General features: G+C 43.4%; 1 protein-coding gene across 1 annotated transcript; it reads right to left on the reverse strand.

The window, feature by feature from the left end:
* Positions 1-10,680: 10,680 nt before the first annotated feature.
* LOC122891018 (cationic amino acid transporter 3-like) lies at positions 10,681-12,510 on the reverse strand. The gene is given in 4 exon segments (XM_044226410.1): positions 10,681-10,985; positions 10,988-11,404; positions 11,407-11,718; positions 11,721-12,510. Coding segments are annotated over 4 exon segments (1,824 nt in total).
* Positions 12,511-16,483: the final 3,973 nt, after the last annotated feature.

Consider the following 16,483-nt stretch of genomic DNA (forward strand, 5'->3'; position numbering starts at 1 on the left):
TGGGTAATGAAAGAACTAGCTGAGGCTGCCTGGAAATTGGCAGACCACATGCTCCTCACAGCTTTAGTTGTCTTCAACCTTGGAGCACAGATCCAGGAATGACCAGGGTGAGTCTTGAAAGTCAATCAAGGGATATCTTCCCCCTTCCCCAAATCCAAAATCCCTGATCAGCTCCCCCAAGAAGTACAGAACCCAGAACCCACTGAGACTGAGGTGGGAGGTAAAAGGGAGTCTCTGTGACAGCAATTTGCCTCTCTCTTTGTGTACTTCTGTCTCCATCTCTTCCCCAGCTTCTCACATCCTGGGGCATTATTTCAGAGGCCTCTACCTTGATCTGTCTCCAAGTCTCTAATAAGATCAAAGCTCTTAACACCTGTTTTGCTTGCCGACTCCTAGGCTAGAGAAGAGGGGGCAGGGTCCATCCTGAGGCAAGGGGAGGGCCTTGACTTCCCCTCTTCCCAAGGCAGTTGGGAGGTTGGGAAGTTGGACCAAAAGAGGAACCAAATCTAAAGTTGGGTTGACAAAAACGCCCCCTGGTGGGAAGGCTGCTGTTCTCATTCTGTCGTTGATTTTATTATTACTGCTCTTCAGGTTATAAATTGAATTAATTCATAATAATAATAGGGTAAATATATTACAGTGTCCATAAAGGCCTTTCCTAACCTCTCTATCTAGAGAAAATTCCCTGTTATTCTTTATCACAAGATCCTGTTCATTTTCTTCAGGTGTTTATCAAACACTAATTATTTGAACACTCATTTTCTTGTTTATCTATTTCCCACTAGGAAAAGCTCTAGATTTGAATGAGGGAAAGAATGAATTATTAATAAATAAACTATATGTGAGTAAATCTACTGGTGGAAAAAAATTTTCCTAGTTATATGATCTATACCTGGAAGTATCATGTCCAAACCTTTATTAACAATAATATCCTTGGGGCGCCTGGGTGGCTCAGTGGGTTAAAGCCTCTGCCTTCTGCTCGGGTCATGGTCTCCGAGTCCTGGGATGGAGCCCCGCATCAGGCTGTCTGCTCAGCAGGGAGCCTGCTTCCCTTCCTCTCTCTGCCTGCCTCTCTGCCTACTTGTGATCTGTCTGTCAAATAAATAAATAAAATCTTTAAAAAAAAATAATATCCTTGGGATGCCTGGGTGGCTCAGGTGGTTAAGCCGCTGCCTTCGGCTTGGGTCATGATTCCAGCGTCCTGGGATCGAGTCCCACATCAGGCTCCTTGCTCAGTGGGAGCCTGCTTCTCCATCTGCCTCTGCCTGCCACTCTATCTGCCTGTGCTTACTCTGACAAATAAATAAATAAAATCTTTTTTTAAAATATTTTTTAAAATAATAATAAAAAAATAAAAAATAATAATATCCTTATTCAATAATCATAATGGCCCCTACTTCTACATCCCTACCCATGGCCTCTTCCCCTACGACTTTATACCAGGCATGAAAGTCATTTAGCAATTCTTTAGCTCTGTGTTAAGCACCATGGAGAGAATATAAAAATAGACAGGGCACAGTGTCCCCACTCCAGAGGTGGAGAGTTGAATGGTGAAGAAAGGGAAGACACGAGGTAGTCACAACTGAAAACAGTGTGCAGAAAGACAGCTATGAGAAGACTGACAAAAGGAGTAGAGGAGGTCAAAGGAAATAAATTGTTTCTGGTACATATTACCCAGGAAGGCTTGGGCAGGAGCTAACTTTTAAATTGGAGCACGGTGACTGTAGGATTTCACTAGTCAGTAACTGGGAGGATGGAATTCCAAGGAAAAGACATGGCAACTGGGAAGGACTTTTTACTTCGGGCATTATTTGATATTGAATTTTGTTCATCATTAGAAAGTGAACTGCAAGGACTAGTGAAACTGAAGATTAAAATGCAGAAGCTGGAGGCTTTGACTAGGGAAGACAGGAGCCAGGACCTGGACCCTGGCTCAGGATCCATTTCTCACTTCTCTTGCGTCTGTCTTATGTAAGAGGTATGCAGTTCAAGTGGGACAGGGTACCCATGGTGCCTCCATCTATATGTCTCTCATCACTTCTCTCCCCCCACTGAGTTCTTTATTAACAACAAAATGATTTCTTAATCTCATTACTGAGAAAAACACAAAGCTCAGAAAAGCATATGTTTCACAAATTAAGTGAGGTAATTTGCATACCTGGAGAAAGGGAGAAACCTCTCCTCCTTCTATCTCCATAGTCAATTTTTCTCAATCTTCTGACACTATATGTCAATAAATGTCTATATTTCCTCCTTCTCTGGACAAGAGATGCTGTTAAATGTCAAATAAGTAAAGTTTGTCATAAAAATCCCTCATAAAAAAATCTCCCAACTACCAGCCTTGGCAAATGCAGGAGGGGAGTTCCTGGGCTGTGTTTGCCTTCAAACCATGTGCAGGTTGTCCGGCCTCCTGCTTCCAGGAGCTTTGCTTCAGGTTTTCTAAAGAAGTAAACAGACGCATTTAACTCCTCTTGCCATCCCTGCTTCTGTCAAAACTCATTGCTTTCTATGAAATTAGTTTCACAAATGATTTTTTTCTCATAATCACAACCCTAGATTCCTTAATTAGTAAAATTTTTTAAAGGATTTTATTTACTTATTTGACAGACAGAGATCACAAGTAGATAGAGAGGCAGGCGGAGAAAGAGGGGGAAGCAGGCTCCCCACCAAGTAGAGAGCCTGGTGTGGGGCTTGATCCCAGGACCCTAAGATCATGACCTGAGCCGAAGGCAGAGGCTTAACCCACTGAGCCACAGAGGTGCCCCCTTAATTAGTATAATTTTTAATTCTCCTCTTTCCGGGATGGCTCAAATGGAGAGTTCCACTTCTCTTAGTACCTTCCATCGGGGGTTCTAGGAGAGGGGAGGTGGTTACGTGAATGGTGTACATACAAGGGCAGCTGTGTATTAGACTAGAAAGTAAAAGACAGGAGGGGATTGCCTTGCGGCTGCTGTTTCTCTTTCTCTGCAAACCTCCTCTGATTATAGCAGATTTATAGGGGCCCCAAAGCAGCCCAGCATCTTAGCCATAAACTTCCCAGAAAGAAAACTCATTGAGGTTCCCTTGAGAGGCGATGAAAAATAAATATCAGGGTTTGGTACAAACACATCAACCAGGGCCAGGGGTGGAAGGCAGCCAGTTCCTTATAGCTGGTTTAACTCCTTCAGGATTTGTGTACACACACACACACACACAGAGCACACATGCACATCACACCCAAATATGCTCATGTTTATAGACCTACCGAGATAAATGTACCCCACTCCTCCGTGCATATTTCCACTCAAATTCAAACACTTATGTCCATATAGTATGCACACACACACATGACTTTCAATGAGTTGCTTTATGACCATAATATACCCAGCCTCTCCCCCTTCCCAAGGCTCCTGACTACAGGGTGGGGCACAGTGAAGGTGAATGAGAGAATGTCTGAGTATAAGCTTGCATGTGTCACTAAGTGTGTCTCTGACTACATTCCATAAAACAAATAGAAATTGTTTTTTCATTATTCATTATTTGGAATTATCCACTGTCTTTCAGTTACTTCTATGCCATCAAGTTTCAGTGGTCATCTATCCCTTACTAAGCCACTTCTACTTGCAGACTATAGCTCAGGGTTGAGCAGCATAAGTTTTGCTCAAATTTGGTGCAAATCCTAGCTTCACTTCTCACTTTGCACAGATCACTTCACCTCTCTGAGCCTTAGATTTGACTTTTGTAAAATGAGGATAACAATGCTCACCTCGTGGAACTTCTGTATTAAATAGGTGATGGGGGCACCTGGGTGGCTCAGTGGGTTAAAGCCTCTGCCTTCGGCTCAGGTCATGATCTCAGAGTCCTGGAATCGAGACCCAAATTGGGCTCTCTGCTCAGAGGGGAGCCTGCTTCCCCCTCTCTCTCTGCCTGCCTCTCTGCCTATTTGTGATCTCTGTCAAATAAATAAATAAAATCCTTTTTAAAAATAAATAAACTAAAAAATAAATAGGTGATGATGGAAAGTGCTTAGAACACAGTATAGGGGATAGGACTCAACAAAAGGAACTATTGTTATCATGATCATTTGAGGGGCACTGGAGATATAGAGAATAATTCATAAAAGAGATGTTATTTTCTCTTAGGAGTTTTTACAATCTCATCAATAAGGCAAGAGAAATGCTGGAGTAGAAGGACAAGGCAACCTAAAACTTTTCTTTGAACCTGAAAATGCAACATATTCTCCTAAACCCAAACCCATTTTAAAATTTTTAACAGATTTCATTGCTTTAATAAAATTGTTTCTTCTTTCTCACCACCTGACTCTCATTCTTTCTCACTCCAGGATCTCATTTAAGGAGTTGACTGGAGAATTCTTGGGAGAAAAAAGAATTTGAGTGTTCATTTTGTGCATTTCCCTGATCCTGGGCAGGAGCCCATCTGAGGTATTCCAAACCCAAATGAGACAGCCATGTGAATGACCAGAGAGACTGCACCTTCCCAACTCCCCCAGTCACCCTCTAATCTCAGAAAATTCTTTCCTATGTTCAATCTCAAGATGTTTTCCCTTAATATTGGTCTCTTCTTATCACTCATTCTAATTGTGGGTGAGGTATACAAACCCTCAAAAGCTGAAGAAAAGGGGTGCCTGGGTGGCTCAGTGGGTTAGAGCCTCTGCCTTCGGCTCAGGTCATGATCCCAAGGTCCTGGGATGGAGCCCTGCATCAGCAGAGAGCCTACTTCCTCCTCTCTCTCTGTCTGCTTCTCTGCCTACTTGTGATCTCCATCTGCCAAATAAATAAATAAAATCTTTGAAAAAAAAAGTTGAAGAAAATTCTCAATGCCCACCTGGTAAAATTGTTGCATTGCCTATTACCCCAAGTCTCCAGAATTATAGGTCTCATGTATTTTGTTATTAACGCATTAGAAATCATCAAAAGATCCCTTACAAAGCATTGATTTGGTCGCTACCGGGGTATAACCCCTTACCCAGTCATCTGGTCTCTCCTTAAAGCTTTTGAAAGATGAAAATATCTTTGAAAGTAAAAATATCATGAAAATATCCTAATTCCCATGACAATTAAGAACTCCTATTTCAATCCCTCCAACCCCCATAGGCTCCTCAATTAGCATCACCAAATTATCACTCATTTGATTAAGGGACAGTACAACCCTGAGGCGGGGCATGACTAACATGACCTCCCCAGTCCCTTTCAGTCCATCACATGAAGTAGGGGAAATAAAATTGGTAGCACTCCCAACCCACGCAGAGCTCACCCCAGGGGAGCCCCTGAGGACCAGGCAGACTCCAGCGTGGGCACGGCAGGCATTTTCCCAAAGTGGGCAGAGCGCCAAACCCTGGCATAGTGACTGGTGTGGGAGGCCTAGAGACAGGAGGGGAGCCAGGGCCCACATTTCTCCCTCTTCCCCAAATTAAATTTCCCCAGTGTAGGTCCCTCCTTGAAAGGGCATACAAATCACTTGGGAGCTTATTAAAAATGCAGATTCTGATTCAGTACATCTGGATTGGGGCCTACGATTCTGCATTTTTAACAAACTCTCAGTAATACTCATACTGGTGGTCCACAGACCATACTGTGAAAAGCAAAGCTCTAGATAACTGTAGTAGTTTCTACAACTGTCTCCCAAGAAGTCTGTCTATCCATATCCTTCTCTCTATCCACCAGATGGCAAAGAGAATCGTATCTCATTCCTTCCTGATTCAGAAATCTCCCTCCATGGCACAATATACAATACAAACTTGGGTCATAAATTCCCTTCAAATGTGAAAAAACACATCCCTCACAACAGCCTCATCGTTTCATGACTCTTTAAGGTCCATGTAGCCTAGAATTACTGTCCCATTTCTTTTGTAACTCACCTATCCCTCTCTTATTTCCCAAATTGCTCCATAGGCATCTTCCTTCAGGAAGTGTCTCTTGATCAATACTTCTCTCTCAGTTTTTTTTTTTTAAGATTTTATTTATTTATTTGACAGAGAGAAAGATCACAAGTAGGCAGAGAGGCAGGCAGAGAGAGAGAGGGAAGCAGGCTCCCTGCTGAGCAGAGAGCCTGATGCGGGGCTCGATCCCAGGACCCTGAGATCATGACCTGAGCCGAAAGCAGAGGCTTGACCCACTGAGCCACCCAGGCACCCCTCTCTCTCAGTTTCTACTCAGGCCTTCCCTTCCAAAGGAATGAGGCCTCCATCCCTATCCAGTTCCTAATCCTTCTTATTTCAGTCCATTTTTCCCCCATTTGGGGTGTAAACTCTCTCTCTCCAAAGAATCTTAGATACTCTCACAAGGTTTTTGCACCGGTCTCTCAAAACAGCATCTAAAGGAATTGGTAAATATACAGGCAATCCTAGCAGGCTCCCCTGGAGTCATCTGCTCCCTATTGGGAATATGAGAAATTCTGCAAATAAGAAGTAGCTTCCTATCCCTCCCCCCCAGGGCAGGCCCCATACATAAATACAATAGAAAAACACTGGCCTGTCTATGCCACAGCACATAACTCTGCTTCAAGAAAGATGCCTGTTGTGCCCACGCTGGAGCCAGTCTAGACTTCAAGGATTCAGTGGAGTCAGGTAGAATGGGTTGGGCCTTCTATCAATTTTGCTACTTCCTCCCCCTCCCCCAAATCCCATGGGAATTGTTGGAGAGGGACCAGAGGAGGTCCTTTCAGGCATTCTCCTGCCCCAGGGCTGTATTTTCCCTGCTGCTCTTTGAATGAACAGCACTGTTCTTACTGCTGGGTCTAGAAGAAGTTGAGTACCTCCCCCTTGCCCTGAGCAAGATTCCACTGTGATGGAACAGACAGGACAGGACAATCACCAGAACTCAGGCATAGCCAAACAAGGGCAAAATTAGAAGTGCCTGGTACAGTTCTAGATGCTGGGCATAGATCTAGATACAGTTCTTGGTATAGTTCTGGATGGACAGAAATGTCATTTGGCAAGGAGACTTTCCTAGAAGATAGTTTGAAAGGAATAGCACAGTACTAGCCTGAAAGGAAGGAGAATTTTCTGTACCAAAGGCATGTGTAAGGTTCAATTCAATTTAATATGAATTTATTGAATGCTCTTTTTGTGCCTGGCACCGCAGGTATATGTTCTGGAGGCGTGAACAAGATACACTCCTTAACCTATGATCTACAATCTTGGGAACAAAATAAATAAAGATCACTGTAGTGTTTTATTTTTTTTTATTTTGGCTTTAGTGAGGGAGCATAATTGACATATAAAATTATAAGATATTTAAAAATCATAAGATATTTAAAATTATAAGATATTAAAATAGACATATAAAATTATAAAATAAAGGTACGTTGTGGTGATTTCATATATACACACACTGTGAAATGATTCACTACGATTTCTCCACTGTGAAAGGATTAACAATGGTATTTTAACCTGAATGTTCCATTAAATGAGGGTGAGTGTCAAAGGGTTATCTTTACATGGGGACAGGCTTTCAGATGGAGCTTCAGTTTTCAGAGTGTGGTCCCTGGACCAGCAGTATCAGCATCACCTGGGAACTTGTTAGAAGTTCCTGGGCCCCACCCAGACCAACTGAATTCCAAACGCTGGAGCGGGGAACAGCAAGCTGTTTTCACAAGCCCTCCAGGTGAGGTGACACCCCATGAAGTTTGAGCACCAGTGAGCAGTACTATTCCTGGCTGCTCTCAAGCCCCGCTCTCCCACCGTGACTTGATCAGTGAACTGGAGAGACAGCTCTGAGCTGTCTCAGCCTCTTCCAGTTTTTTGTTGGTTTCTGTTTTTTATCCAAAACCAACCTGCCCACAGGACACAAGCATTCAACCTGCTCACACGTGAAAAAATCTAATAAAAGCAGGCTCTCTCCTGTGGTAAGAGGAAGGGGCTGCTTTCCTTGTGATGAGGAGTAAGTCTTTCTAATTTAGCGACACGGTATTTGCCAGCCAACTGGGCTGCAGCGGATGGTTTAACCATATGTTTGCTTGTCTTGATTATCAGTTGGTTCCAAACATCGGAGGGAAATGCGATGTCATTTATTGTATCGCTAGAGCTCCAACAATGGGTTACAGAGAAAAGTGGGCAGAATACAGATTCAGATTTCATGCAGTAGGGAGACCCAGTTAAGAGAATAACAGGACCAAAAAAAAAAAAAAAGATGAAATTCTTAATTTTTTTTAACTAAACAACTTGAGAAATGATCCGTTCTGACCGCTCGGGTTACAGATAAATAAGCAGAGCGCTGAAGGAACTGAGTGGCTTGCTCAAAGTCACATTACCAGTTTGTGGTAGAAACAAGACTTACACCCGGGACACCTGGCTCTCAGCTCTGCACTTTCTAAGCAGCTGGACTAAAGCAGACAGTGGTAGAGAAACTTTCCAAGTCCAGGAATACAGATATCACCAAGTAGGAGAACCAACCCCAGGAATTTTCAGCATGAGTGGTGGGTTCTAAGCCAAAGTGCTTTGTGCCCCTGGGGAAACTCTGGCTCCAATCCAACTGCGCATGCTCTGTTGCCCCTCACACCGCTAAGCCTCAGTGAGCTCTGAACCCTGCCTAGTTTTCCTATCCTTTTCCTAGTGTTGTTCTCTCTGCCTACAATCTCTCTTTGCCACTCAAATATCATTCCTCCACAAAGTTTTCTCTGGTTTAACCACCCAACCCTCACCACTGTGCCAGCCACAAATGATCATCCTCCGATCTGAATTTCCTAGACACTTTCTTTGGATATTTCTTATGACACTTTCGACCTTGCGTGGCAGCTATGCTTTACCCACTGTAGTGGAATATAAGCTCCTAGGGCTGCCTGACTGGCTATGTTGGTAGAGCATGTGACTTTTGATCTTGTGAGTTCAAGACCCACATTGGGTATAAAGATTACTTAAAAATAAAACTTTTATTAAAAAAAAAAAAAAACACAGGGGGTGCCTGGGTGGCTCAGTGGGTTAACACCTCTGCCTTTGGCTCAGGTCATGATCTCAGGGTCCTGGGATGAGCCCCACTTCCGGCTTTCTGCTCAGGGGGAGCCGGCTTCCCCCTCTCTCTGCCTACCTCTCTGCCTACTTGTGATCTCTGTCTGTCAAATAAATAAAAATTTTTAAAAAACCAATATAAACTCTTTTAAAAAATAAATAAAAACAAAATAGAAGTTCCTTAAGGGCAGGGACTATATTCCAGCTTTTTTTTTTTTGTCTGTTTCTAGTACATTTTTGAATGAAGTATAATTAACATACAGTGTTATCATATTTGTTTCAGGTGTACAACATAATGATTCAACAATTCTATACAGTACTCAGTGTTCATCAATATCAGTGCACTCTTAATTCCCTTTATCTATTTCACCCTTCCTCCCACCCACCTTACCTTTAGTAACCACCAGTTTGTTCCTTCTGTTTAAGAGTCTAGGAGAGTTTTTTTTTTCTCTTATTTTATTTTATTTTTTCTATTTCATTTGTTCTATTTCTCAAATTCCACATATGAGTAGAAATCATATGGTATTTGTCTTTCTCTGACTGATTTATGTCACTTAGCATTATACCCTATAAGTCCACCCATGTTGTTACAAGTGGCAAGATTTCATTCTTTTTTAAGGCTGAGTCATATTTCATTTTGTATATGTACCACATCTTCTTCATCCATTCGTCTATTGATGGACATTTGGGTTGCTTCTGTACCCTGGCTATTGCCAATAATGCTGCAATAAACATAGGGTTGCATACATCCTTTCAAGTTAGTGAAAATGAAAAGCTTTTACATGACAAAGGAAACCATGAACAGAACGAAAAGGCAACCCACTGAATGGGAGAAGATACTTACAAATGATATATCCAATAAGGGGTTAATGTCCAATGTCCAAATACATGAAGAATTTATACAACTCAACACCAAAAAACAAACAATCCAATTTAAAAATGGGCAGAGGGCCTGAAAAGACATTTCTCCAAAGAAGAGATACAGATAGCAAACAGAAACATGAAAGATGTTCAGCATCATTCATCATCAGGGAAATGCAATTTAAAACTAAAATGAGTTAGCACTTTATACCTGTCAGAATGGCTAAAATCAAAAAGACAAGAAATAACAAGTATTGGTGAGGATGAGAAGAAAAAGGAACCATCATAAAATGTTGGTGGCTGTTGGTACAACAACTATAGAGCTAGTATGGAGGTTCCTCAAAAAATTAAAAATAGAATTACCATAGATCCAGTAATTCCACTAGTGGGCATTTACCCAAACAAAACAAAAACAAAAACACTCTTTCTAGTTTCTTTTAATAATAATTTTTGAGGGGCACCTGTGTGGCTCAGTCGTTAAGCATCTGCCTTCAGCTCAATTCATAATCCCAGGGTCCTGGGATCGAGCCTCACATCAGGCTCCCTGCTCAGCAGGAAGACTGCTTCTCCCTCTTCCACTCCCCCTGCTTGTGTTCCCTCTCTCACTGTGCCTCTCTCTGTCAAAAAAAAATAAATAAAATATTTTTTAAAAAATAATAATTTTTTAAAGCCAGTAAGCAGACGCAATTGAAAAGTAGATAAGTTAAAAATATATATATATGAGACAGAGCAAAGACACAACCTTCACTCCACAATAAGCACAGAGCTCTATTAGTGTTTCCCCACCAACATCCAATGGGAGGCCTAGCTTTCTGTGTGCTCAAGAGTACTCTCCACCATTGTGCAGGGAGACCAGACAACATTCAGGTGCGATGTTAAATCGAACTTGTACTGGCACCATTGAGTTCAAGGTCGTCCGTTTGCACCCTGACTGAAGTGGGTTTAATCCTGCATGCGTGCTGGATCCCATAGCCAAAGTAGATAGCCAACCCAATCAGCATCCAGACACCAAATTGGACCCAGGTGCCAGCTTCCATCTGCATCATAAGGTAAACATTCATAAAGATGCTCAGAAGTGGGAGGAGAGGCAGAGCAGGGTCCTTAAAGTAAAGGGGAGTGGAGCTCTGTGGCTGTCTCCAGATGACCCCAGTGATCCCAGTGATGAGCACCAGGAGCAGCAAACCACTATAATCAGTACTGCATCTCCAGAAAGCAGCAGAACTGGCCACTGAGCCAGCGCCAGGCCAAGAAGAGTCAGCAGCAGGGCAAGGAGTGAGGAGCAAACATAGACAACCAGGCCAGAGAGTGCGGTGGGGGTGGGGCTGCCTGGATAAAAGAGTCCCCACATGGTCAGCTTCTCCAGCACAGGTCCGCTGTTGCGCTGCGCCCCTGCTGCATCATCTTCATCCTTCATTTCAGGCTGATACCCGACGATGAGAACACAAATAGTCACCAAGGAGTATGTAAGCAGTGTCCCAATCGACATGAGGTCCACCAGATCGGTAAGTCCAAAGAGGAATGTCACAAAAGCTGTGACAATGCCTGAGGCCACAGTGGCCATGATGGGGAGGTCTGTCCTGGTGTACATCCTGGCAAGGACAGGAGGCCATCATCTTCCATCACATAGATCATCCAACGAATGAGGAACATAGAATCCAAGATGCCGGTAGAAAAAGCAGAGAGGGCTCCAACAACCACAACATAGCGGGCAAGGGCCCAGCCAATATGGAGAAATGCCTCAGGCAAGGGGCTCCCAGGTTGAAGCTGGTAGTAAGGCACCATGAGCGTAAGTGCCGCAGAGACACCAAAATACACCAGAAAGCAGATGAACACTGAAATCACAATGCCCGTGAAGACAGAATGCTTTAGATTCTGGGCTTCTTCGGCAGCAGTAATAATGCTGTCAAAACCGTAAATGCATAGAAACAGGTAGCTGTTCCACAGAGAATTCCCTCAAAGCCAAAAGGCACAAACCCTCCAGAGCCCAGAGGGCCCAAGCTAGAAGTGTCATTGAGTCTAGACATAGTCATTATGTAGTCCTCTTCTGTGAGCTTCCGGTTGTGCAGGTTCCCCTTAATGAACCCAGAGATGATGACAAAACCAAGAACCAAAAGGTTCACCACTGTGAACACCGTAGTAACCAGGAAAAACTCACTAGCCCTCAGAGCCAGCAATCCAGTGCACAACACCACCAGGCCCACAGCAAAGAAGTCTGGATATTCCGTAAGGACATAGGGAACATACAGTGAGATCCTCTCACTCAAGGTCCAAGAGATCTGTTTCCCAATCAGGCCATCAAAAGCTAAACTCCAGGCCTGGGCCATGCTGGCTGTACCAATAACATAAGACAGGATAAGGTTCCAGCCAGTGATGAAAGCCCAGAGTTCACCCACAGTGACATAGCTGTAGAGATACACAGAAGCAGACTGGGGAACCCGGGCACTAAACTCTGCATAGCACAGAGCAGTCAGCACAAAAGACAGGGAAGCCACCAAAAAGCAGATCACAGTGGATGGTCCTGCTATTTCACTGGCCACCTCGTCAGCCAGGACATACACACCTGCACCCATTGTGTTGCCCACACCCAGGGCCACTATATCCAGAGTGCTCAGGCTTCTGGCGGGAGAAATCTTAGCCACGTATTGCGCCAGTGTATGTCTACGTACCAGCTTTTTACCAAACCTGCAAAGTGCCTTGCACAACATCCTAGATGAAACCGAAGAGGAGTCTAGGATCAGAGCACTGTAGCAAGTCCAGGGAGCCGAGAGTCTCCAACTGGGTTCAGTGAGGCTGAGTTAAGCCAAGCTGGGTTGGGGCTGCCAAGTTCGGGTGCTCAGGCTTCAGAGCTGCTGCTTCGTATTTCATCTTACGTGTGCTCTCCCTCCAGGATGCCTAAGACACAGTAAACAATAGATATTTACTGAACCCATATTCAACAACAACCAAAGCTCAGGAGTCACATGTCACCTGTTGCAGCACAAATATCACAGAAACGGACACCAAAGGACATTACAGAAAAAATCAGCTCTGCTTTCCCCCCAGAAAAAGTGCCAAATACCTCCCAACATTCTGCTTTTTTACGCACCACATGACATAATCCCATTTGGGTTCGTCTAACTCATGTAGCTTCATGTACTAATTAAGCTGTAAGACACAACAGGGCATGAATTTATTGTGCAATAATTCACACGCGGGATGTTTGCGCAGTGCTTGGGCGTGAGTTATGACACATTAATTCACGGCCTAGAGGGCCTCGTTGCAATTACAGACCCATTTTTTAAATATCATCTGAGTTTAAAATACAAATATTGGTCCCCCAGTCTTAAAACCCTTAGCCCCCAAATCAGCTAGCCAAGGTCAGATGGCATTTTGGCCCCCTTCCTCCTCATTTTGCATTATCCATTTAGCTGTGCTGATGGCCAAGGAAGTACAGTCCAACCCTTCACCTTACCCACGTAGGCCCACAGGGCACTGTGAGATGAGAGAAAGAGGGAGGAAGGGGCAGGGCCTTCCTAACTACCTGTCAGAATGGGAGGAACAGGCTGTTGGGTACAGAAGCACAGGAAAAATGGGTGCAGCCGTCAACCCAGGGTCCATGACTAAGAAGGGAGAAGAGCCAGAAAGGCCATTTTATGAATTCAGACGTTCAATAAACTTCACCCAAAGCAACCAGGCAAAATTCACTACAATTTTTATGTCCACAGTTATGAGAGTGTGATGGACAGAGAGAAAAGAAATGTCACCTAGCTCAGTCGCTCACAACCAAAACAATTCCTTCTGTCTCCTCCCTCTCTAGGTTCCAGGAGAAAAGGAGAGCTCACTTCTGTAGACAATGCTCCTCGCTGGCCACACCATGCTCTATAAACACCCTATACCATCTGTGATGTCAGCTGCCAGCCACCTGGAGAATCTGCCCTGCTCTGTGAGCTTGTATTAAAACACTCACTTATAACTCCCTATTAATTTTTCACGAGGAGTTATTTTTAACTCCCTCAAACCATTGTCTGAATATGCCAAATATATTTTCTTAATGAACGAACCCGGCGTGTGGTTCCTCCTTCCCCTACTCCCCTGCTGCTATTCAAATGGTCCCCTCCTCATAGGGAGCAAGGCTTTGGATGAGCAATTCACAGCAATGCCCCGGAAATGAGTAGTGCAGAAGAGATAGAACAAAGTCATGCAACCCCCACTCTCCTCCCTACTCAGGCTTCAGTTTTGAGAGAATTTTAGGAAATGTTGTCAGGGGCTTTTAAAGACAGAAAGATCAAGTCAAAACCGAAAAATCTTCCCTACATATTTTCAAAAGGAACCCTTAGGTTATTGGGTCAGACCTTCCATCTACAAATCCATCAAGACTCCTTATTTGCCACCCACCAGTTCCAGTGCTCTGATTTACTAACAAGCACACGAGATAGGTAAGGAGGGGTCAATTCTTAACTCATGGGATCTCTCTATACTATAAATGTGATTGAGGTGTCTCCTACTCACCCCAGGCTTCAAACCCTTCAGTGGTTTCCCCATTGCCCTTCTTTTATAATCCTCTCTTCCTTCAAAACCTGACCTCTGCTTACTCCTCTAACCTCATCCCCTACCCAGTTCCTGTTCCAGCTACACTCACTCTGTTCCCTTGCCTCTAATGCCCTCTTAAGCCCACTTTGCTTAGCTAAGCCCTCCTTATCTTTCAATTCTCAGCTCAGAAACTGCCTCCCCAGGAAGGTTCCCTGATCCTTACGCTAACTTTCCTATGTGTTCTCAAAGCAGCTGGGCTACCCCCATCGATGCTAAGGTATCAAAATTCCAGGGGTACCTGGGTGGCTCAGCCAGTTAAGTGTCCGACTCTTGATTGTGGCTCAACCTTGATCTCAGCAGGGAGTCTGCTTGATATTCTCTCCCTCTCCCCCTCCCCCTGCTTGCTCTCTCTCTTTCTCTCTCTCTCATATAAATACATAAAATCTTTTTTTAAAAACCCAGTTCAGCTGCCTGTCTCCTCCTGTGAATTAGGTGCTCAATAAATATTTGTTGAACAAATGTACAAACTGAGGAGAGAAACCTGAAAGAGCACATAATCCAGAATTCCCATCTACTTGACCTTAAGATACACACCTTGTAACCAAGCACCTTTATAAACCTGACTCAGGTAAATATATAAATGGTGTTACCTTCCTTGTAGAAGGCAATCAAAATGGAAAGTGTGGAGGGAAAACAAACTGTGATAAAACCTTGACCACAGATCATTCATGGCAGGTATAAGCCACACATAGGTGATAAAGAATTGCTTGTCTTTGAGGATGCTTGTTTTAAAAAATATCAGGTGACCTTGGGTTATAGGCAACCAGCCACCCACACCCAGATAGAGAATCCCCACTTTTTCGAAGGCATCATGTCCAGGACCTATCATCTAGGCAGGATGCCCTAAGGCAAAGGTGCTCACCTTGAGGGACAGAAGGAGGCCTAATGCAGACACCTGGGGAACATTTTCAAACTTCAGATCCTTTCCCTCAGGAGATTCTTGTCCACCTACCCCCTCACTTCCCAGGACTGGTCTAAGCCACCCCAACTGACAAGAAATTGTCCTACTTTTCAAAGGCAAGATGTTCTAAAAGCTTCCTTCACAAGAAGGCAGCCAGTTTAGTAATTAGGGGTAAAGACTGTGCAGGTAGACTGTTCAGCTTCAAATCACAACTCAATCTGTGGAAAAATTAGTTCCCCTCGCAGTGCTTTGATTTCCACAAATGGAAGTAAAAGTAAATAGTTCATAGGGTTGTTGTGAGGAGTAAATGAAATGATGCTTGGAAAGTACTCAGCTCAGTGCCTGGTAACCATATGCATGTAATATAATCTACCTAACATTTAATGTTAACATCTGATCCAAAGTCCCCAAACTTTGAAAAGCAATTAATCTTTATAAATAATCTTTATAAATGTCCAGCCTCAAAACCATGCACTGAAAATCAAACTTGTTAGCTAGCCGTCAAGAGAAAACGAAAACTGTTTGTTTTTTTTTTTCATATAATTCACTTTGAAATTCTAAGGACTCTAATTAGACATCCTCATACATGTTGGTGCTAAACACTCTATGGTCCTAGGCTGACTGAGTTAGACCAAGCATTGAAAAATGCAAGGCTTGGGGCACCTGGCTGGCTCATTGAGTAGGCCTCTGACTCTTGGTCTGGGGTTTGTGAGTTCAAGCCTCACTTTGGGTGGGGAGCCCACTGAAAAATAAAAACAGAGGTCAAAAAAGAAAAGAAAAATACAAAGCTCAAATACAATAATAAGGGGCGCTTGGGTGGCTCAGTGGTTTAGGCCTCTGCCTTCAGCTCAGGTCATGATCTCGGGGTCCTGGGATCAAGCCCCACATCGGGCTCTCTGCTCAGCAGGGAGCCTGCTTCCCCCTCTCTCTCTGCCTGCCTTCTGCCTACTTGTGATCTCTCTATCAAATAAATAAATAAAAATCTTTTTAAAAATACAATAATAATTATATGCAATAATATACAATACTATATATATATAGTATATATATAATATATAATACAATACAATAATTATAATACTATCTTTGTCCACAGATGCCTCATCTTATTTCTAGAAGAAGCAGTGCTGGATACAAAATGGTAAGAGCAAAGAACATTATGTCAAAAATTTCGGATTTGAGTCCTGGCTCTTTCACATGACTATATA

Source organism: Neovison vison, chromosome 12 (genome assembly GCF_020171115.1).
Source record: "Neovison vison isolate M4711 chromosome 12, ASM_NN_V1, whole genome shotgun sequence".
Lineage (NCBI taxonomy): Eukaryota > Metazoa > Chordata > Mammalia > Carnivora > Mustelidae > Neogale > Neogale vison.